The sequence below is a fragment of the Acinonyx jubatus genome, chromosome C1 (genome assembly GCF_027475565.1).
Source record: "Acinonyx jubatus isolate Ajub_Pintada_27869175 chromosome C1, VMU_Ajub_asm_v1.0, whole genome shotgun sequence".
Classification (NCBI taxonomy): Eukaryota; Metazoa; Chordata; class Mammalia; order Carnivora; family Felidae; genus Acinonyx; species Acinonyx jubatus.
The window spans coordinates 4,247,252-4,270,686 of record NC_069381.1 but is presented as its reverse complement, the minus strand read 5'-3'; the positions used below and the strand labels follow the sequence as shown (position 1 = coordinate 4,270,686).

Sequence of the window (23,435 nt, the reverse complement as noted above, 5' to 3'; positions counted from 1 at the left end):
CCCCCCGGCCTCTACTTTCCGCCGCACGACGGGCCGAGGGGCGGAGCGACCGGATCTCGGGAGATTCTCGCGCGGCAGGCGTCCGTGGCCAACATGGCGGACGCCCAGTTGCTTCTCAAGCGGGGTCCTTCCCGCTCCACGTGGCTGCGGGCCCGCAAGGCTCGGCCCCAGCTCGTCCTCAGCCGCCGGCCCCGCCGCCGGCTCGGGACCCTGCGCTGGTGCGGCCGGAGGCGCCTGCGGCGGCGGCTGCTACAAGCCCAGGCGGCCGGCGCGGACTGGCGGGAGAGCGGCTGCCTGGTGTCGCGCTCGGCCGCCCGGAGGCCCAAGACCGCGGCCCCCAGCCCGGCCCCGGCCGCGGCCCCCGCCCCGAGTTGCCCCACGACCCTCCCCATCCCGCCGGTGCGGCCGGCCGGCCCGGGCCGCGCCTTGCTGCTGCTGCCGCGGGACCAGGTGGGTCGCGCCGGTGGGGGGAGGCTGGCCGGCCGAGATCGGGGGGGGGGGGGTGGCGGGGGGGGGAATGGGGAGCAGCTCCGGGACTCGCGGGCTGGGAGAAGACCGTGCGGGCTCTGCGGCCCCGGGTCGAGAGCGTTCCTCCTGGCGGCGGTGCTGAGCAGGGGGTGACTAGGGACCTGTTGTGGAGCTCTAGGCTTTGAGAGCCGAAGGGAATCTAATAGCAGGAAATAAGGACCAGCTCACGTTTACGGGGTGCTTAGAGATGCCGGGCTCTCCGTTCTAAGTGTTTTAGGGTTATGAACCCTTTTAATACTCTCAGCTCTATGGAGTCATTACCTTCATTTCCGTAAATGTTTACGGACGAAGAAACTGAGGTATAGTTTGGGTAACTTGCTGAAAGGCGTAGAGTAGGGGCAGAGCTAAGACTCAAACCGAGGCAGCTTAATTTCAGGACCTGGGCTCTTCATTTGGATGCTGGTGTGGGAGGTCTTCCTGCAGTGCCGGGGGGATGTGAAAACCCAGGAACAGGAGAAACTTGGCAGGCAGTGGGCCTTGGTAGAGATAGGTCTGTGACAGCTGCAGAGCCCAGTTCATGGGACCCGCTTGTTTTTCATGTGTCTGTATACACCAGCCATCTCTGTAGCTGTGGTGGGATATGAAATTAGGTTAAGGATAATCAGTACCCGATGGCCACCTAGTACAACGTGTTGTTACTTAGAAGTTACTTGTTATGTGAATAGCAACTAAGAGTTTAGAATTTTATTTTGGAGAGAGTGAGTGAGCACGAGCAGGGGAGAGGGGCAGAGGTAGAAAGAGAGAGAATCCCAACCCAAGCAGGCTCTACACGAAGTACAGAGCCTGATGCTGGGCTCGATCTCCCGAATTGTGAGATCATGACCTGACCCAAAATCAAGAGTCAGAGGCTGAAACCAACTGAGACACCCAGGCTGAAACCAACTGAGACACCCAGGCACCTCTAGACATATTTTTTATTTTTTATGTTTTTCAAATTTTTTTTTTAATGTTTATTTTTGAAAGAGAGAGCCCGTGCGCAGGGAAGGGGCAGAGAGAGGGAGACCCAAAATGCAAAACAGGCTCCAGGCTCTGAGGTGTCAGCACAGAGCCCGACGCGGGGCTTGCTTTTACAAACCGTGAGATCATGACCTGAGCTGAAGTCTGATGCTTAACCAACTGAGCCACTCAGGTGCCCCAACACATTTTTTTTTTTTTTAAAGAGGAAGGGGATGCCTTCCTCAGTGGCTGGTGCATGCTACTCTTGGTCTCAGGGTCATCAGTTTGAGGCCCATGTTCAGCACAGAGTTTAGTTAAAAAAAAAAAAAAAGTTTTGAAAATTTCAGTCATGGGGACACCTGGATGGCTCAGTTGGTTCAGCGTCCAACTCTTGATTTAGGCTCAGGTCATAACCTCACGGTTCATGGGATCAAGCCCTGCGTGGGGCTCAGCACTGACAGGGTAGAGCCTGCTTGGGATTCTCTCTCCCTCTCTCTGTACCCTTCCCCTGCTCATGCTCTTATGAGTATGCTCTCAAAATTAATTAAAAAATTTTTTTCAGTCATTAGTAACAGGATTTGTCATGTTATTTCTTCTTTTTTGCCCACCCCCCTTTCCTTGTAGGGTTTTACTTTTAGCGGGATCTGTCGTGTGACGTGCCTCTATGGCCAGGTGCAGGTGTTAGGTTATACCATCAGCCAAGGCCACCCTGCCCAAGATGTCTTCTCTACCTACACTCATTCTCGCCTTACTATCAACGCAGTTCATTATTCTGTGCCTGAGAAAAGCAAGAAGGAGGTGAAAAGGGAAGCCCGAGCTTTGCTCAGATCTCATCTTAACCGGGGTAAGGAAAATAAATGGATAATTTACTGAGGGTATACTATAATAAGGCTAGTGTTATTATTTTTATCTTTTTGTAATGTTTATTTTTGAGAGAGAGACAGAGCGCAGGCGGGGAAGGGGCAGAGAGAGAGGGAGACACAGAATCGGAAGCAGGCTCCAGGCTCTGAGTCATCAGCACAGAGCCCGACGCGGGGCTCAAACCCATGAAGCATGAGATCATGACCTGAGCTGAAGTCAGACTCCCAACCGACTGAGCCATCCATGCGCCCCAGTAATATTTGTATTTTTGTTTTTACTTTTGTTTATTTTGAGAGACAGCACAAGTGGGGGAGGGGCAGAGAGAGAGGGAAAGAAAGAGAGAGAATCCCAAGCAGGCTCCACATTGCTGGCCCAGAGCCCAGCACGGGGCTCAAACTCACAAAACTGTGAGATCATGACCTGGACCTAAACGCTTAACCAACTGCAACACCCAGGTGCCCCCAAGGCTAATATTTTTAGATGCTTCCTATTGCCTAGATATTGTACACTTTTCTGTGTCTATTTAAACCTTCACATGGGTCCTGTGAGTGAAACTTATTTTCACCATTTTTCAGATGAGAAAAGTTACCCAAGGCCACACAGCTAGAGTGTGGCCAAAGCAATCCTGGATTGACTTCTCTCTCCATCCAGGTGTGTTCTTATTATGCAGTATGGTTTCTTGAAGAAGGCCCTTAACATAATTACTGCTCTCAGAAAGTTGACAATTCAGCTGAGGAGAAGGTGGTCCTAAACAGTGTAGAATTTAACGAAGTTACTATTTTTTCTTTTCTTTTTCTTTCTTTCTCTCTTTCTTTTCTTTTTTCTTTTTATTTTATTATTTTCATTTATTTATTTTAATTTATTTTTAAAATTTTCATCCAAGTTAGTTAGCATATAGTGCAACAGTGATTTCAGGAGTAGATTCCTTAATGCCCCTTACCCATTTAGCCCATCCCCCCCCCACATCCCCTCCAGTAACCCTCTGTTTGTTCTCCATATTTAAGAGTCTCTTATGTTTTGATCCCTTCCTGTTTTTATATTCTTTTTGCTTCCCTTCCCTTACGTTCATCTGTTTTGTATTTTAAAGCCTTCATATGAGTAAAGTCATATGATGTTTGTCTTTCTCTGACCGACTAATTTCGCTTAGCATAATACCCTCCAGTTCCATCCACGTAGTTGCAAATGGCAAGATTTCATTCTTTTTGACTGCCGAGTAATATCCCATTGTATATTTATATACCACATCTTCCTTTTTTTTTTTTTTTATTTTTTAAAATTTATTTTTGAGAGAGAGAGAGAGAGAGAGCACATGCAAGCATGAGTGGTAGAGGGGCAGAAAGAGGAGACACAGAATCTGAAGCATGCTCCAGGCTCTGAGCTGTCAGCACAAAGCCTGATGATACGGGGTTTGAACTCACCAACCGTGAGACCATGACCTGAGTCAAAGTCGAACGCTTAACCCACAAAGCCACCAGGCACCCCAATATACCACGTCTTCTTTATCTGTTCATCCATCGATGGACATTTGGGCTCTTTCCATACTTTGGCTATTGTTGATAGTGCTGCTATAAACATGGGGGTGCACGTGCCCCTTCGAAACAGCATACCTGTATCCCTTGGATAGATACCTAGTAGTGCGGTTGCTGGGCCCTTGAGTAGTCCTGTTTTTAGTTTTTTAAGGAACCTCCATACTGTTTTCCAGAGTGGCTACACCAGTTTGCATTCCCATCTTTTTTTTTTTTTTTTTTATCCTAATGTTTGTTTATTTTTGGGAGAGAGAGAGAGTGCATGCCTGCTTGCACAGGGGAAAGGCACAGAGAGAAGGAGCCAGAATCCCAAGCAGGGTCTGTGCTGTGAGCGCAGAGTCCAACTCAGGGCTCGATCCCATGAACTGAACCATGAGATTGTGACCTGAGCTGAAATCGAGAGCCAGTCGCTTAACCAACTGAGCCCCCCAGGCACCCCTGGAGTTACTATTTCTAAGGTACTTAATTTTTCTTTTTGCAGATGACAGATGCTGGTTGATGAAGAATTTTTCTCCTCTGTGTTCCATTGTGATGTTGGAACAGCTGAGAACCTCCACTGTAAACTTCTTAGTCAGCCACCCGGGTTTATCTTATGTCTTTGTACAAGAGGTATGACCAGTTTTTTTTTTTTTTTTTTTTTTTAAATTTTTTTAATGTTTATTTATTTTGGGGACAGAGAGAGACAGAGCATGAATGGGGGAGGGGCAGAGAGAGAGGGAGACACAGAATCGGAAGCAGGCTCCAGGCTCTGAGCCATCAGTCCAGAGCCTGACGCGGGGCTCGAACTCATGGACCGCGAGATCGTGACCTGAGCTGAAGTCGGACCCTTAACCGACTGCGCCACCCAGGTGCCCCACGACCAGTTTTCATTCAGTTGTGCTCGTTAGTTTCACCAGAACAGTCCTATCAGATGACTGTAGGATGCTCGATTAGAGAGCAGCGTGGCTGTTGTGCTGTGGTGCAGGTTGTACAAAATGTCATACGTGTGTATGGTGAAAAGGTTTGTGTAGAACAGTCTGTCATGAAAAATGTCTCCCCTTCCCCGTGTTGTTCCCTAGCGAAAGCCGTTCTTTCATATTGTAAGTGGTTAAATGCCTTTTGGAGTTGTTATTTATTTTTTCGAAGTTTTGTTTTAACCTCCCTCTCAACGTGGGGCTCAAACACAGAACCTGAGGGTCAGGAGTTGCATGCTTTACCGACTGAGCCAGCCAGGTGCCCGACTTTTGGAATTTTTTAAATGGTTTTCTTTTTTTTTTTTCCTTTTTAAATGATTATTTTTGAGGGGGTGGAGAGAGAGAGAAAGGGAGACAAAGCACATGCCGGGAGGGGTGGCAGAGACAGAGAGAGAGACAGAATCCGAAGCAGGGTCCAGGCTCCGAGCTGTCAGCACAGAGCCCGACGTAGGGCTCAGACTCACGAACCGTGAGATCGTGACCTGAGCTGAAGTTGGAAGCTTAACCGACTGAGCCCCCCAGGCACCTCAGGATGGTTATCTTTTTATATTAATTCATTCACTTGAGACAGTGAATAAATTTTTCTCTGTGCATGTATGTTGATGCACTTATACTTTCTGTCATCTCTCTGTCGTCTCCAAAGTTTTGCTGGTCACGTTCTTAATTTCTTAACAGTCAGGCTCTGTTTCTATAATTGTTTCCCATGAGCCATAAATTGAGCCTAACCTGCAGGATTTTTATCAGGCTGACTGGGTGTGAGGCATGGGGAAGAATCAGGGATGACATCAAGCTCAAGCTTGTTAGCCTAACCACCTGGGTGCGTGGAGTTACTGACGGGGGGGGGGGGGGTGGCGTAGGGGTTGCAGATTGAGATGTTAGCTTTGAGGTGTCTGTTAGACCATTGGAGATGTCAAGTGGCCAGTTGCATGTGTGATTCTGGAGTTGGGAGCTTTCAGCAGAATGGTCTCTGGGCCGTGAGATGGGATAATAACACCAAGGGAGTGGATACAGAGAGGCAGAGAGGTTCGAAGTCTGAGCCCTTAGGCGCTGAGACCAGAAGAGGTGTGGATGAGGGAACAGCAGAGGCTGAGACAGAGTGGTCACTGATGGTAGAGAAAAACCAGAGTGTGGTCAAGAGGTGTTCAGAGGAGCTGGACGTGGGCAGTTGTGGCAGATGCTGATGGTAGGTGAGGCCTGAGAAGGGAGCTTGCGTGTAGGCGTGTGGTCTGGACTAGCGTGTCCGCAGTAGACTGCTGGGGCGGGTGGGGCAGACTGATTGGAATAAGGTCGGGAGCCTGGGCAGAGAGCAACTCTCAGGTTTAATATAAGAGATTTTGCCTTTGTAGAGTTAAGTGGTACGGGGAAGGAGAGAAATGACACAGTATTTGGAGGAGTGTGGTCAGAGTTTTGTTTTTTGTTAAGATGGATGAAAAAGCCCCAACAGGTTTGGACACAGCAGGTGCGAATGATCTAGAGTGGGGAGGGTGCCGAGGATGCGGCAGAGAGAGGTGAGGACACTCGAAGCGAGGCGTCCCAAAGGAAGGCTTCTGGTTCTGGTGTCTGCAGGCCTGGGGCAGTGGCCTTGGGAGCACAGGCAGCTGACCTAGAGTGGGAGTAGCAGGAGGAAATGGCGGGATGGGCTGCAGGGGTGTGTGTGTGTGGGGGGGGGGCGCCAAGTAGAAGTTCTCTTCTGAGTGGTTCGTTTTGCTCCAGGAAGCGGATCAGGATCATCACTGAGTGGGAGCAGAGCTAGTAAGTAGGTGTTGGAGGTTTGAGTGACAGAAGGTATGAAATGGGGGCAGGACAGTGAATGCACTGTTGTGGTTGCATCAGTTTAATCTAGTGCAGAAGCCAGTAGCTTAGTGAGGACCGTGGAGAAGGAGGTGGAGGCCCCGTGTTACCGAGCTTTGCTTCTTGTGAGCGAAGATTCTAAACGCCTTGATTTTTTTTTTTCCATTTATTTTTAACTTTATTTATTTATTTTTTTCTGGGACTTCACCACCGCCGTTTATATTCCTCATGCTCTTTCTTGGGTAACTTTCCTCCCCCAATGTGTGTTACTACATTCTAGCCTTATTTCTTCATATCCGGCAGATGGTGAACTTTATATGATCTCATAAGATGTTCTTTTTTTTTTCTCTCCAGGAGTTACTCTTATTTTGCTCTCCGTGACTGATAGTTGAGCAGAGTATAGAGTCTTTTCCTCAAAACCTTGAAGGCCTTGCTCCATTGTTCTCTAGAATTCAGAGTTGCTGATAGGAAGTCACACACCAGACTGATTCTCGTGTCTTCTACGATGTCTTTATCTTGGGGGTGATGAATTGCACGAGGATATGATCATTCATGGGGGGCTCTTCCTGGATCTTCTTCACCTTCACCCCAGAGGCCTTATTCCCTCCGAACCCCACCTGCGTCCGCGAGGGTCTGCTCTTGATGCTGTGGGTTGCTTCCGTGGTTTCCTGTTGCTTCCGCTGGAGCGCCAGTGGGTTAGCGGGCCTGTCTTCCGCGTGCTCTCAGCTCTGTGCATGTTCTTTGTCTTTTTACTTTATGTTTTTGGAGACTGCCTTGATGTTACTCTAAATCACCAACCTGTTGGACAGCTGTGGTCTTCTGTTGAATTGTTCTTGGGGCAATCACTTTTATATTTGCACAGGTTTTCCTTTCCTGGGGGGGCCTCCTGCAGAGGTGACGGCAGCCTGGAAGTATGTGTGAGCTAGGAGGACAGGTAGGGGTGACTGCAGGGACAGCTGACGAGCATTACGGAAGAGCTGGCTTTGGGCGTGAGAGAAAGGAGGGGCCAGGTTTATCTTTTGTAGCTCACAGCTGTTTGAGGTTTACTAGCCTAGAGCTAGACGAAGAAATGTGCACTGTGTTCATCTTTTCTTAAAGCTTGCATTGTTAATTTCAGAGCCCAACCTTCCAGATTAACTCTGAACATTTAGCCCTGAGGTCTGTTGGCATCAAAAGAGAGAAGAAGAAGAATGGCCTTCGTTTAACTGAGAGTGCCCTGTCTGCCATGGAAGAGCTAGTCACTGTGTCCTGTGGTGAGTGGCGCGTAGTGATAAACGGAGTGTTCGTCCACCAGAGCCTCAGAGGGTTATGATTTGCGATTAGAGCCCTAAAGAAGGTGGCTAATCCTAGGCGTCAATGTTTCTTTTGCCTCCAGAAGAAGTAGACGGCTGCCCTGTCATTCTGGTTTGTGGCTCTCAGGACGTTGGAAAGTCAACATTTAATAGATACCTGATTAACCAGTTGCTAAATAGGTAAGAGTGGGGGGTGTTTTTTGTTTTTATTTTTTGTTTGTTTCTTAATTTTTTTTTGTTTAGACATGTTATTAGATTTGGGGCATGAAATAGGATTTTTGACTTAAGAAACTAGACAGGAACGCATCTTGACGTCTAAGTAGAGATTGTCTACAAGTCTGTGCAAAGCCGTTCAGCTGAGCGATGACCGTCTCTGTTCTGTTGTGTTTGGGAGCGAGACAATGACTGACCTCGCTTATCAGTGAGGGGGCAAGAGGGGCTGCCTGTCTTAGATTCTGTCTTTGTCCATACCCAGAGGCTCAGAGTAGGGGAAATTCCGTTGTATTTCGAAAGTAAAATTTTAGGTAGTACCAAGTTGTATCCGTATTGTGAGTGGACACTGTGACCGTGCCTGCACATTTTCTTTTCGTTGATTGTCATGTTTGGAGCATCCAACCTAAAAGACTCTAAAAGGGTGGATTATGCCTGTGTGTTGCATAAAATCTATGAGATCTTATGTATTCATTTGACATAGTAAAGCTAGCTAAGGTTTTCTTTATTCCTTTCAAATTTTCAGTATTTCCTGTGTTGACTATTTGGAATGTGATCTGGGACAGACAGAATTTACGCCTCCAGGTTGCATTTCCTTACTTAATATTACAGAACCAATTCTAGGTATGTATTACACGTTTCTTTTTTTTTTTTTTTTTTTAATGTTTATTTACATTTGAGAGAGAGACTGAACACAAACAGGGGAGGGGCAGAGAGAGAGGGAGACACAGAATCTGAAGCAGGCTCCAGGCTTTGAGCTGTCGGCACGAACCCAACAAAGGGCTTGAACTCACGAGCTATGAGATAATGACCTGAAGCTAACGTAGGATGCTTCACCGACTGAGCCACCCAGCCTCCCCCCCCCCCTTTTTAATCTTTGTTTATATTAGCGAGAAAGTGTGTTGTATATTTCTTAAGTGTCTTGGTTTTATAAAACTCAAACATAATGATAGAAAAAACTAAAAAAATAAAAAGTATAAATATGAAAAAAAGAAAGTGTAAAAGTGGATATTCCCCCTTCCGCCCAAACTCCCGGTCTTCTTAGAATGGTTCTCCTAGCTTCCAAAAGACAAAACTATGGTAATTTTCTAGGGTTCCATTTTGGTAAATGGAACTAATACCCACTTTGTTGTGTGTAAATCAGAGACATACCTTCCTATAGTATTTACATTTTATGTAACCATATATAATGATTTAAACCTAGAAATTACATTGACACAGTACTGTTAACTACAGATTTTAATCAAAATCCATCAGTTATCCTACTAGCATCCTTTTTATGGTTCAGAATCCAACCCAGAATCCCACGTTGCTTTTTTTTAATGGTAAAATATACAAAATGTGATACTATTTACTGTTTTAACTACTGATAAGCGTACAGTTCAGTGACATTCAGTACATTCACAGTGTTCTGTAGCCATCACCACCTACATCCAGAATTTTTTCGTCATCCCAAACTGAAATGCTGTCCCTGTTAAATAGCACCTCTTTCCTGCTCCTGGTGACCTCTATTTTGCTTTCTGTCCCTGTGAGTTCACCTACTCCAAGCCCCTCCTGTAGGCGAGACCTTAACAATATCTGTCCTTGGGTGACTGTTTTTTTCACAAAGCATAATTTTTTTTTTCTTTTTGCTGATTTTAAAAGATTTATTCACTTATTTGGGGGGGAGGGGGTGGAGAGAATATAAGTGGGGAAGGGGCAGAGAGAAAGGGAGACACAGAATCTGAAGCAGGCTCCAGGCTCTGAGCTGTCGGTGCAAAGCCCAACACGGGGCTCAGAACTACAAACTGTGAGATTATGACCTGAGCCGAAGTCGGACGCTTAACTGACTGAGCCACCCAGAGGCCCCAGTGATCAGTCTTCTTACGAACACAGGGTGCCTTTCCAGTTTTTTAGCTCTTTAATTTCTTTCAGCAAAACTTTGTGATTTTCAGTGTGGAAGTGTTTCACTTCCTTGGTTAGATTTGTTCCTAAGGATTCGATTCTTCTAGCTAATACTGTAAGTGGAATTGCTTTCCTAACTTCCTTTCCAGATTCTTCACTACTGGTATATTGAAACACACGTGATTTTTGTGTGTTGACCACATACCCTGCAACTTTGCTGAATTCCCATATTACCTCCAGTAGGTTTCCTACGGATTTCTTTGGATTTTCTAGATAGAAGATCGTCATCTGCGGATAGAAATAGTTTTACGTCTTCCTTCCAGTTTGGATGCCTTCAATTCCTTTTTCCTGTCTAAGAAAAGGCTAGGACCTCCAGTACAGTGTTGAATAGGAGGAAACATTTCTTATTCCTCATCTTAGAGGGAATGCGCTTCACCATGCTGTCCATGCTGTCAGCTGTGGGTTTTCATTGTCAGTTGCGTTCCTTCTTCAGGGTGAAGAAGCTGCCTTCTTTTCCTAGTGTGTGGAATGTTCGTTGTCGTGAAAGGGCGTTAGGTTTTCATCAAGCGCTTTTTCTGTGTCTGTCAAGATAGTTGTGTGATTTTTGTTTGGTTGACTTTTAAGTTTTATTTATTTATTTAAAAAATGTTTTTTTAAGTTTATTTATTTTGAGAGAGAGAGAGAGAGAGTGAGCACGCACATGAGCAGGGGAGGAGGCAGAGAGAGAGAGAATCCCAAGCAGTCTCCAAGCATGGAGCCCGACATGGAGCTTGATCCCATGAACTTGGACATCATGACCTGAGCTGAAATCAAAAGTCAGACGCTTAACTGTCTGAGACACCCAGGCATCCCTGTTTAGTTGACTTTTAACAGGTTTAAGATTTGAGTTTTAAAGTAATCTCTGTACCCCGTGTGGGGTTTGAACTGGTAACCCTGAGATCAAGAGTTTCACGCTCTATTGACTGAGCCAGCCAGGCATCCCTGTTCAGTTGACTTTTAAGAGAAGCAGATGATATATCAGGTTGCTGGATATGTTCTGGATTTAACAGACTTTTTGACAATGAGAATAAGTAGAGCATTCACGTTGCTTTTACAGTTTTACCAAAACTAATTGTTTGGACTTTGCTCTTTAGCTGGTTTCATTGTTCCTTTGTTTCTTTTATGTTTTCCCCAGTGCATTTACTTTTCTTTTTTACCCCTTAATATTTCAGTAGGTGTTTCCCCAAACAGGGACACTCCGCTGTATAATCCTAATGCAGCCACCACATCAGAGCAGCTCAACTGCTGGAGTACTGTCCCTCGTCCATCATCCAGCTGCCTGCCCCGGCCCAGCGTATATTTGCAAATCTTTAGTCCTCAGTCTGGAGCAGGTCCTCCAGCTTTCCTTATTGTTCATGACCTTGGCAATTTGGAAGAGTACCTGTCGAGTGCCCCTCATGGCTTGATTGAGGTGCGGTGCTGTGTTCTCAGTGCATCATGTCAGCAAGCTGTCAGTTGGCCCTGTCACCAGAGAGGTTGCCTCTGATCATTTGGTTAAGATAAGTGTTTGCCAGGGTTTTCCACTCTGTCTGTAACTAGGTGTATTATTTGTTACTTCTTCTGGGGTGTCACTGCTTGCAGATCCCCTCTGTGGACAGAGCTAGGAAATACACGCACATTTAAGCCCATACGTGTATATTACATGCGTACGTATTCGTACATACATTTACACTACGTTTACACTTCTGTGTACATATTTTCTATTTATTAAGAGCCACAAGTTTACTGCAGTCATTCTGATTCTGGTCTGACACCCTGGGTTTATTCTAGTTAGCCTTCCTCCTCCCGTATTTATAAGTTCCGTATCTGATGATAAGAACTCTGGCTGTGATTGTTGTCAGTGTATTTACATATTTACTCAGTCTCTTTGTATTTGTTCAATCCCTCTGCTATGCAGGCCACTTCCTCAGCTGTGGGCTGCCCCAAGTCCCCTTACTCCACCTTTGAGGGGAGCCTTGCCAGCCCTGTCCCAGGTGGCCTGGCACCAACCACATTAACCAAGGCCCTCACCCTGCTGACCGTGGTGCCGTGTGGTCCTGGTCACCAGCCAGATAAGGGAAGTAGGACAGTTTTGACGGACTGGTGCTACAGTTAGGAATGTTTGCTCTGGGGGCACCTGGGTGGCTCAGTTGGTTAAGCAAGCATCCAACTCTTGATTTCAGCTCAGGTCATGATCTCGCAGTTCATAGGTTCTAGCCCTGTGTGGGGCTGTGTTGACAGCACGGAGACTTGTTGGGTTTCTCTGTCTTCTCTCTATCTCTGCCCGTCCCCCATTCACGTTCTCCCTCCCCCTCCCCCTCCCCCTCCCCCTCTTTCTCAAAAAATAAATAAATAAACATTAAAAAAAAAAGAAAAAAGGAACGTTTTCTCTGGAGCTGAATCATCTGAGTTCAAGTGCAGTTGGTATCTACTAGCTGTATGACCTTGGTCAGTTAATCTGTGTCCTCCTCTATAAAAATGGGTGTAGTAATACTACCTACCTCATAGGATTTTTATGAAAATTAGAGACTACTTGTGAAATACATGGGGCATAGGAAGTGCTACATGCTAGTGAGTGATTGCTGCTTACTTGCCCGAGGATGGGGACATGGTTTTGTTCACACGTGTATCCTGAGTATCTAGAAAGATACTGACTTGGCTCACTGAGCATCAGTGTCTTGTCGGTGCTCAGTAAATGAATGGCCATATTAGGACATAATAAGAATTGGGATTAATTATATGTGACAATGAGGGGGCGTGCCTGGGTGGCTCCTTTGGGTAAGTATCCAACTTCAGCTCAGGTCATGATCTCACAGTTCGTGAGTTCGAGCCCCTGTCGGGCTCTGTGCTGACAGCTGGGAGCCTGGAGCCTGCTTCGGATTCTGTGTCTCCCTCTCGCTCTTCCCCTCCCCCACTTCCACTCTGTCTCTGTCTCTCTCAAAAATAAACATTAAAAGAACACGAAGATGTCTTTGTATTAAATTTAAAGCTAAGATTTTTTTTTTTTTTTTTTTTTTTGAGAGAGAAGGCACAAGTGAGCGAGGGGCAGAGAGGGAGAGAAAGAGAAGTGGGGCTCGCGTTCACCTGATGTGGGACTTGAACTCACTAACCCTGAGATCATGACCTTAATGACTGAGCCCCCCAGACGCCCTGAAAGCTTAGAATTCTGAAAACGAGATACAGCTATTCCCAGTGGTAGGATAGATAATCTTGAACTTCTTGCGAATCTTTGTCACTGGCAACGGCCGACACGGAGCCCTCGCCTCTTTTTAAATAGTCCTGCAAACTCTCACCTTTATCTTCCTAGGACCACCTTTTACTCACCAGAGGACACCGCAGAAAATGGTATATTATGGGAAACCTTCTTGTAAAAACAACTATGAGAATTATATTGAGATAATACAGTACGTATTCAGCTCCTACAAGAGAGAGGCCCCTCTCATCGTCAACACGATGGGCTGGGTGTCAGGTAAGCCTGCGGAGGCGCATCTCGCAGCAGAGGGTGGGCGGTACGAGTAAGCTTTTGGCTTCAGGCAGTAACGCTGAAGCCCCGTTCTTAGGAAATTGTTCTTACTGATCTTTCTGTATCGCAGACAGATGTACCGTTTTCTCGTAGAAACGTGTCCTTGCATTTTAGTGTGCCAACTGCTCGTGTCACCTTCCTCACAGACAAGGGGCTTCTGCTTCTCATCGATCTTATCCGGCTGCTGTCTCCCAGCCACGTGGTCCAATTCAGTTCCGGGCGGAGTAAGTACATGCCAAACCTCACTCCTGACTATGTAGACGACATGGACGGCCTGTACACAAAGAGCAAGTCCAGAATCCGGAACAGAGGTTTCCAGCTGGCGGAGTTTACAGAGAGTTTGGAATTTGCCGATGAAGAAAAGGAGAGTCCCGTTGTGTTCACTGGACATAAGCTGATTTGCGTCCAGTCAGACTTTGCATTTAGAAAAACGCCAAGAAATAGGTGAGTCAGCCACCGTGGATGGAGGATGGAGTTCTCTTCAGTGTAACAAGCCTCTCTGTTCTCATTTCCTTAAAGGGAAGAATTTCTGTACAAATGTTCAAATCTCTGCCACAGCTACATGTTTATGAAGGAGAATCGGCTATTTTCTGAGCCATTATTTTCCCAATGGAAATACAGACAGTCCCTGATTTAAGATGGTTTGATTTCCAAAAAAAATTTTTAGGGGTGCCTGGGCGGCTCAGTCGGTTAAGTGTCCAACTTCGGCTCAGGTCATGATCTCACGGTTCGTGGGTTCAAGCCCCGCGTCGGGCTCTGTGCTGACAGCTCGGAGCCTGGAACCTGCTTCAGATTCTGTGTCTCCCTCTTTCTCTGACCCTCCCCTACTCGTGCTCTGTTTCTCCTTCTCTCAAAAATAAACATTTAAAAATTTTAAAAAACTTTTTTTAATTTTTTTTTTTTAAAGTTTATTTATTTATTTTTGAGAGAGACAGAGTACAAGCAGGGGAGGGGCAGAAAGGTACGGAGACACACAATCTGAAGCAGGCTCTGGGGTCTGACCTGTCAGTACAGAGCCCGATGCGGAGCTTGGACCCATGAATCCTGAGATCATGACCTGAGCCAAGTCAGATGCTCAACTGACTGAGCCCCTCAGTCGCCCCAGTGTGCGAGGTGTCTTAAAGGCGTTTTCATCCTTCCATATTTTCAGCTTCCGGTGGGTGTATGAGGATGAAACCACATCATAGGTTGAGGAAGACCCATAGCCAGAAGCGGCCTCCAGCTCTGGTTGCCAAGAGCCTTTATTTAAAGGCGAGTCTTTAGGCGTCATGTTTTTCCAGTGGGTTTACAGAAAGGCAGGGTGTGCCAATGTCAAGGTGGGAGTGTGTGCTCGTGTATGTATAATCTGTGTAATGACCAACGTACTGTGTCGCTGAGCGCGAGGTGGATGTGTAAGGTTAAATCTCTACTTCGTTCTGATTTGCTTTTCAGAGAGTCGCATAACAAAGTTCTTCGTGATCTGGCAGTACTGGGTTACCTCGGCCAGCTGCAGCCCCCGGTGCCAAAACCACTTTATCCTTTACATGGTCTGACACCCTATCAGGTAACCTGAACTTGTACGAGGAATTGTCTTTGTTTACTTCGCCAACACTTGTATGGCTTCCTGTGAGCTGGGTGTTCTTCTGGCCTCTTACCCCCAGAACAGCCCTGTTCTGTGGCTTCTGTAACTGCCTCACTTTACAGATGGGAGGTTGAAAGCTCTGGCTTGAGAGTCCATGCTCTTAGCTGCTGCCCTGTGTTGGGCATGACTGTGCTTCCTGCTGGTTAAGAACGTTCTTCCTGGGGGTGCCTGGGTGGCTCAGTCATTTAAGTGACTCTGGATTTCGACTCAGGTCATGATCTCAAGGTTCATGAGTTCGAGCCCTTCATCAGGCTCTGCACTGACAGTACAGAGCCTGCTTGGGATATTCTCTCTCTCTCTCTCTCTGCCTCTCCCCTGCACACACTTGTGCGCGCGCGCGCTCTCTCTCTCTCTCTCTCTCTCTCTCTCAAGAATAAACATAAAAAAAAAAAGAACGTTCTGCCTCATCCCAGAGGTGGCGCCGGGGAGCCCGGCTCTAGCATTTCTACTTTTGAGCTGCGTGTTTTGGTATCTTACGCGGAAAACCGAGGCTGGGCCGGACCTCCCAAGACGGTCATGTGGAAGCAGTGAGTCTTCACAGTGGTCAGAAGGGGAGGCTCACCCCGCTTGCATTTGCGTCTTGGAATCCCCCTAGACTTCACCCCATTCAGGTTATCTTGAGACTTGCTTGAGTCTTGTGTGTCTGTTCAGACAAGAAAGTTCTAGACATCAATTTAGGTGTCTAGCAAGTGTTGGCTGGCAAAGAACTTTTTTTGAATTTCTCTGTGTTAAATATTTAGCCAATGTTTGTTAGTGTTTCCATTCTGTTTAGATACTTTTTGGTAAGCACTTTGGCCAACATAACTAATTTACTAATCTCTCTCCCTCCCTCCTTTTCTTTCCTTTCCTTTCCTTTCCTTTCCTTTCCTTTCCTTCCCTTCCTTTCCTTCCCTTCCCTTCCCTTCCCTTCCCTTCCCTTCCCTTCCCTTCCCTTTCCCTTTCCCTTTCCCTTTCCCTTTCCCTTTCCCTTTCCCTTTCCTTTTCTTTTCTTTCTAATATTTATTTTTGAGAAAGTAAGAGAAGGGAGAGACAGAGAGAGGGCGGACAGAGGATCCAAAGCGGGCTCTGTGCTGATAGCAGCGAGCCTGATGTGAGACTTGAACTCACGAACCGCAAGATCATGACCTGGGCCAAAGTCAGATGCTCAACCGACTGAGCCACCCAGGTGCCTCTGGCCAACGTAACTAGATAGCTGGTTAGTCAACTTTTAAAAATTAAAAGTAATCTTTCCAGTTGAATTAATTGAGGGAGATGCACATTTATTTTCCAGGTCCCTTTCAATGCAGTTGCTCTCCGAATTACTCACGCTGACGTCGCTCCTACCCATATATTGTATGCTGTGAATGCCAGCTGGGTTGGTCTTTGCAAGATCCTAGATGATGTTAGAGGGTACGCAAATGGACCAATCCTGCTCGCCCAGACTCCAATCTGTGATTGTTTGGGATTTGGTGAGTGAGAGTAAACCATGTCTATATATCAACTGAAATTGATCCCCTTCTCCGCCTGTAAATGGCTGGTCTTGACCTTGTATCAGTCTCCCAGCTGGAGTGATCAGAGAGTGTCTCTGGCTTCTATACAGTGGGCCTGGGTGCTGGTGGGCAGGAAGGAAGCAGCATTTTCTCTGCTTCTCCTGCCAGCTCTACATCTAGGATTCTTGAGGGCCCGGTCATGACCTTCTTCTCACTTGACACATTTTCCCTAGGCCACCTGTCCCCATGCTGGGACCCTAGATCTACCTTTAGGCTGATTTCACTGGATCTCTGTAGCCTGACTGCGTGTCTGAGTTCCAAGCCCACGTTAGCAGTGTGTGTCTTCACTTGGGTATCTCACTGGCATCTGAGTCCTAGGTCCATGACTGAGGTCCTAATGTTCTCCCCAGAACCCCTCCCACCCGGCATCCTCTCCTGTTCCCAGGCCTGTGAAGAATCCTTGGAAGATTCACCCTGCCCTGGGTCCACCTCTGCTCACCACATTCAACCTGCTAGCAGGTTTTGGTAGCTCGTTTCCCAGGGACGTCTGATTCCTCCGTCCGTCTCATTTCTTCTTACTCTGCCAAGAGTCTGGGCCACCGTTTCCGTGCCGGACTTCACGGTCGGGTGGTCTGAGGACAGACATGATCATGTCACATCCTGGTGGTCCCCATCACATGGGCCCAGGACCATTGGCCTCGTACTGCTTCGGGGCCCTTCCTCCTTCACCAGGCCTACCTCATGTGATTGTCCCCCTGGCTCACTGAGGTCAATAAATGTCAGGGTATGATTCTAGAAGGGTGCTGGACTTATGTAACCCGAAATTAGCAAAACCCTTAAATAATCACAAATTTTTGCTTCATATACTACCACTCCGCAGAAGTGTTTCCACAGAAACTGTGTCACCTGGTACCGACCCTGAAGGAGGAATTGGTGATGGGAAAAGATTGTGTCGTCTGTCTGTTCCTCATGGTGGCTTTTCTCCCTCTGGTCTGTGTGCACCTTATTGAAGACAGTCCGGGACTCTGGCATATGGACCACTTTGGTTCCTCACAGCTAAACAAGGAGAAGGGGACTGAGAGTCGTCAGATACTCCTGTCTCTTGGAACTTTGTATTTTCAAAGCAAAACACAGTTGAAATGGAAATTAATTTTATTTTTTTTTATTAAAAAAATTTTTTTAAATGTTTATTTTTGAGGGAGAGACAGAACATGAGTGGGGGAGGGGCAGAGAGAGGGAGACACAGACTCTGAGGCAAGATCCAGGTTCTGAGCTGTCAGCACAGAGCCCGACGTGGGGCTCGAACCCACGAACTGTGAGATCGTGACCTGAGGTCAGATGCTCAACCGATTGAGCCACCCAGGCCCCCCCTGAAATTCTTATTTTAAAAGCCATTCTTTGATTCTCAGTGGTAGGGAGATTTAATATTTTCCAGAAAGGATATCTTAGTGTTTTGTGTGTCTTCAAGGAATTTGTAGAGGGATCGACATGGAGAAGCGGCTGTACCACATCCTCACTCCTGTGCCCCCAGAAGAGCTAAGAAATGTGAATTGCCTATTGGTCGGAGCCATTTCCATTCCGCAGTGTGTCTTCAAGAGCCAGGTGAGCACTCACACTCCCAGGGGCAGCCCTGAAAGTTGCTGGTCGTGTCCATGGCGAAGAGAGTCATGGAAACACGTTATTGTGTGGGAAACTCACACTTGGTTGTAGAAGCTGGATGAGGCAGATAGAGTGTCAGGGTGGCCTCATGGTCCAAGACCGTGAATTGCCGCCATTTGTGGTCAGGGGTCCAGTGGTAGAGCCATCATCCCAGGAGTAGCTTATGGGAAAAGAGAGCAGAGGTGATCTCTCCAGGATTACCCCATCCTGAGGACAGTCTTTGGGCACATTGATGGGAAAGTCATGTTGGCCAAGGACATCTGTGTGGTGGCCTGAAAGCCAGACTGCAAGGCCTTCTGGCGGCCTGGGGAGGCCCTGGACGTCCCACCCCTCCTAGCTGCTTGTCCTAACTTGTGTGAGAGAGAAACACACCCACGCCCACTTACTCTCGGTTAATGTGTTTGTGGAGTTGAATTGGACAGAAAGAAGACAGCGACCTTTGTGACTGGGCCAGTTGCATCAAGTGAGCTGTCTGGGGGGAGGGGGACCAGAGGCCTTAGGAGTGTGAGGGCCTTTCTCAGACTCTCACTTTTAACAGGATTTTCTGGGGAAGAAAAGAAACACTACAAACTCTGACGGGCAGGACTTGGGACTTTCCCTCATCCTCCTTGTGTCTGTTTCTGTTTCAGCGTGGGCTTGAAGGGACAATACCTTACGTCACAACAGATTATAATTCTAAACTTCCTGGAGCATCAGAGAAAATTGGAGCAAGAGAAACCGAGGAGACACGTGAAGAGAAAGTACACCCAAAACCTAAGCTCTATCGAAAAATAAACTGATACTGATGTGGTCCATAGGGGCAGGAGCTTTTCTACCAGAAAACTCGTCTCGGTCTGCAGCCTGACGTCAGACTGACGGCGATGGTGGGAATTGTGCAGTGACGCAGCAAGCAGAGCTCCCTGGGTAACTCGTGGATCTGTTGAGAGTAAATTTAACTCTTTTTTTTTTTTTTCCTTATGTTTTTCTTATTTATTTTTGAGACAGAGAGAGACAGAGCGTGAGCTGGGGAGGGGCAGAGAGAGAGGAAGACACAGAATCAGAAGCAGGCTCCAGGCTCCCAGCTGTCAGCACAGAGCCTGATCTGGGGCTCGAACTCGCAAACCGTGAGGTCATGACCTGAGCCAAAGTCAGACACCCAACCAACTGAGCCACCCAGGCACCTCTAAATTTAACTCTTTTCCAAGCTACGTGATCTAGAGTTCTGCCCTAGTGTACTGTACGGTTCATCGTACTTTTTTATTTTCTAAAGGGTTAAAGCAACAGGAAAAAGTTTGGACATCATTAGAACAAAAAGAATACAGTTGATGCCTCAAAAAACTCTTTAACATCCTGGTTTTGGGAATCTGAATAAAGATAGGGAAACTGGGGCCACAGAAATCTACCAAAGAGGAAGGAAGGCCAGCCAGCGGGGTCGCAAGCAATACAGGATGTAGGGGCTCCCCTCGTCCTCGAGCAGCGATGGCAGACGGGCAGGAGGTCAGCAGTGGGCTCCACTTGTGGACGGTCAGGGCCAGGCGGTCGTTCTCAGCCCGTCATTTGGTGCTGTCCGTGTTCTCTTCCATTCCTGTGGCCTGGTGTGTCCGGTGTTAAAAGATCATGTTTGGTCTGCTCAATTTAATCAAGGCTTAATAGTTAACAAAGTTTGGACTCAAAAACCCTTTGTATTTTGGGGTTTTTTTTTTTGTTTTATCTGATGACTGTAAGCTGAAAAAGTTGCTTTGAAATCCAGGAAACCTTTCCTGTGGCCTCTTTACAACCCTCTCTGTCCTAATTGACTTCTCATCTGAGGTTGAAGACCCACTGTGCACAGAGCTGCACACCAGGCTGTTGGAAGGACGGACAGGGCACCTGTGGGAAGCCCCGCCTTGCCTTTGACAGCTGGACCTGAACTCGTATATAAGGACGGACAACTCTGTGTCACGAGCGCTTTCTCCTAGGGGCACTGGAGGCCGGCGATGACGCCATTCTCCCAGATGGCTTTGGGGAAGATGACGGGAATCCATCCTTTGCTTTCTTCCCGGTTATCCCAGTTCCTGATCCCCCAGGGTTGGAAGTGGTTTCAGTAAACAAGGGTGTCAGGTGGGATCATGTCATTTGTGCACTTAGATCAGTGAGAATCTGATGGAGGTAGCATTTCAAAGTAGTCTTGTGAATTCTAGCTTCCTACGGCTCGTGTGGAAGGCTGGTCGTTCCGATGTGAGTTTTAACATCTGTGTTCATCTGTGTTCATCGGTTATCACCATCCTGGTGGCCCCTCACATCTCGGAGACCCGCACTCACAAATTCTCACTGGAACTCTGCCACCCTCCAGGATTGGTTTTGATTCCCTAGACTGTTTAAGGTCTAACTTAGTTGCCTCTTACTTGATTCTAAATTTATCTTGTGTGTGTTTTTCTGTCTTGGCCTTGCCAAGAATTTTAACAGTCTGCCATCATCAGCTTCCTGCCTCCCTCCCTACTTCCTTGTGTCTTCACGGTGGTCCCCACTGTAGGTCATTGGCAGCAGGTGTCCAGAGGAAGGAAAGTGGTGCCCTGGCACTTGAGTTTTCATTCCATCTAGGCCTGCCTTTGGCCCGATTTCCCTTCTGCTCTTCAGGGCTGTCCACGAATGACATAAACAAGCGTTGCCGCTAGAGGGAGCTGCCAGCCACCGGTCAGATGGCCATTGGGCTAGCACGGGCCCAGGAACCTGCCTGGGACATTCTGGAGGCTGAGACCCTGGGGACTTGGCTCTCTGGCCAGCTCAGTGGGCCTGCTCAGACTGGCAGTGGTGCCATCCGCCCCGGATGTCAGTCCCTTTGTCAGTGTCAGCAGTATGGTAGAAAGTTCTATACTGGAGTTATTCTCAACAAAAACTCCGTGTGTGTGTGTGTGTGTGTGTGTGTGTATGATTCCATGCTTATTTAAGAAAAAGAAATAATGTGACTCAGAACTTGAAACCCCTAGTTGCTCCTTTTGTGGTTGTTTTAATGAGATTCCTCTACAGGAAAGATAGATGTGAAAATAGATAACAAGATTCTTGGATCCTGGGATTTTATTTTGTAAACAAAGTTCAGCTCCCAGCTGTCCTCTGTTAGGCCTGGGGGCGGAAGCGGTGACCCCCCCGGAGCGCTGGCCATGGAAACGAGGTCTGAGAAAGGGGAGAGGGCCAGTTGAGCTGGCCCTTCAGGTGCCTTGAACGTTTGCGAAATCGGTCTGGAAGAGACTTGCGGGGGTGGGGGTCCCTGGGCTGGGTGGACGGAGCCCAGCCCTCTGCTGGGACCCCTGTGACAGGTGGCTGCTTACCTGCTGGACTCGGGTTTCTGCCCAGCCGCGTGAGCACCAGAGGACACGGGAGCAGGTTCCTTCCGTTGTGCCAGATGGTGATTTTTTTGTTTTTAATTGTCCGATTGCTAGCTTCCTTCCTTAGGCTTCTATGTGGCCGTATAGTGGGTAAGGCGGCAGGCTTTGATGTCCGAGCTGAGTTGGAATCCCAAGGGGCCACGGGCCAGCCAAGGAACTTTGCAAGAGACATTTGACCTCAGCCTGTTTACTTCTGAGATGGGTTGGTGGCTGTTCCCTCGAGTGCCTGTGCGTGGGGTGCATGAGACTTGTGTATACGTGGCGGGGCAGTGTAGACGGGGACCAAGATCGTGTTCCTTACGGTCACATTGGGTCGAAGAAACTAAATGTTTAAATCCACAGCTGTCTTCCCTTTCTAGCCAAGTGTACTGTTGTCACAACCAGGGGCATGGGTTCCATACCCTCCACTGAGTCCCCGTTCCTAGAAGTTTTTCATAGACTTCCACTGAACTGCTTTTCAAGTTGTATGAACACGTCACACATGTGGAACGTGGCTTTAGCCACACCATGTGGGTGATCACTGTCTCGTCTGGTGTTTTTCTAAACGGCACGTGTGTTCTACAGAATTGGGGGTCCTGCCATATGTATGGTGTTCTATGCAGCTCTTTTCAGTTAACACGTGAACTTCTGTATCATTAAAGATTTTTGAGAACATGAGTTTAATTGTGTACTTTTATTACGTATGCACAGATAGACCATTTTACTCCAGGGAGTTATTTGAACGCAGGAGACGTTGTGACGAACACTGGGGAGAATAAAGCATTGGGACGTGGGATCTGGATGCCAGAGCAGGGAAGACAGGAAATCCTAGCAGATGCCGGTGCCCTTTTCCGGCACAATATTGAGTGCAGTGGGAGTTTAAGTTTTGTTTGGGCCCGAGGATGTAAGTTAAGAGAAAACGCTATGTCCTTTCCGCCCCATCTCCGAGAGTGTGTTGCTGCCGGAGAGGTTCGAATTAAAGAGGAAAACCAGTCTGGGGTCTGTGCCTGAGCGCAGTGATGCGAGCCCAGCAACTCCCAACTCTGTCCTCGCTGTCCCCACGCTGGCCTGGCGGAGGGGAGGAGCCTGGGCCGACCAGCGGAGCCCGAACCAGGGAGCCAACTGCTGTAAGGGGGAAGGAGTCCTTTTCAGAAAGGCTTTGCCCGGGAAAGTGGGGCAGGGGGTAGCTGCGGGCGGCATTCTGCAAGACCCACTTGGAGGCGAGGGGCGCCAGGTCCGATCTGGGAATGCCGGGAGCTGAGGAAGCAAAGTCTTGGGAGTCAGCAGATAGAGCTGAGCCGGCAGACAATGTGTTGGGCTGGGAAGCCAAGGGTTGCCATGGCGACGGGCCCTGATGCCACTGTGGTGCTCATCGGACCGTGGTGTGGGTTTTCCCGAGGCTTTGGAAGGTGTCTGGGCTGTGAACGTCTGTCGGGCGGGGAGAGGCCACCAAACAGAACTTCCTCTCGAGGAGGCCGGCCAGCTGCTGGCTGTTGGGATTGCAGAGATGAGGGTCTTCGTGGAGTTGCTTTCCAGGAAAGGAGGGAAGGCACCCGCCGAGGCAGCCGGCACCACGAGAGCCCTTTTCCAGGGAGCAGATGTGTACTTGGGAATGGGAAGGGAGAAAACCAGCAAGGAGCCGGTGTGAACCATGGCCACAAAGTCCATACCATCAAAATATGCAGCACCCAGGGGGCCTGCGTCCAAGGGGAAGCAGGTTGGCGGGGCTGAAAGCTCTGGTTTTCTGTGCAGATGATTCAGTTGGACAGATTCAGCCTGGGGCTGAGTCTGGGAGAAGCCCTCTGGTGTTGGGTCTAGGTGGGCAGAGACGTGTGTGTGTGTGT

At 48.0% G+C, this 23,435-nt stretch overlaps 1 protein-coding gene across 2 annotated transcripts; it reads left to right on the top strand.

Moving 5' to 3' along the window:
• Positions 1-39: 39 nt before the first annotated feature.
• NOL9 (nucleolar protein 9) lies at positions 40-22,269 on the top strand. Of its 2 annotated transcripts, none has more exons than XM_027060554.2 (12): positions 40-450; positions 2,089-2,308; positions 4,333-4,460; positions 7,713-7,848; positions 7,974-8,067; positions 8,624-8,721; positions 13,307-13,468; positions 13,669-13,966; positions 14,954-15,065; positions 16,414-16,591; positions 18,081-18,214; positions 18,901-22,269. In XM_027060554.2, exons 1-12 carry the CDS (start codon positions 94-96, stop codon positions 19,048-19,050), a joined length of 2,067 nt encoding a protein of 688 aa, XP_026916355.1. In that variant the 5' UTR covers positions 40-93; the 3' UTR covers positions 19,051-22,269. The 2 variants fall into 2 exon arrangements, with proteins under 2 accessions (XP_026916355.1, XP_026916354.1); XM_027060553.2 differs by having other exon boundaries at positions 47-450; positions 7,971-8,067.
• The last annotated feature ends 1,166 nt before the right edge of the window (positions 22,270-23,435 follow it).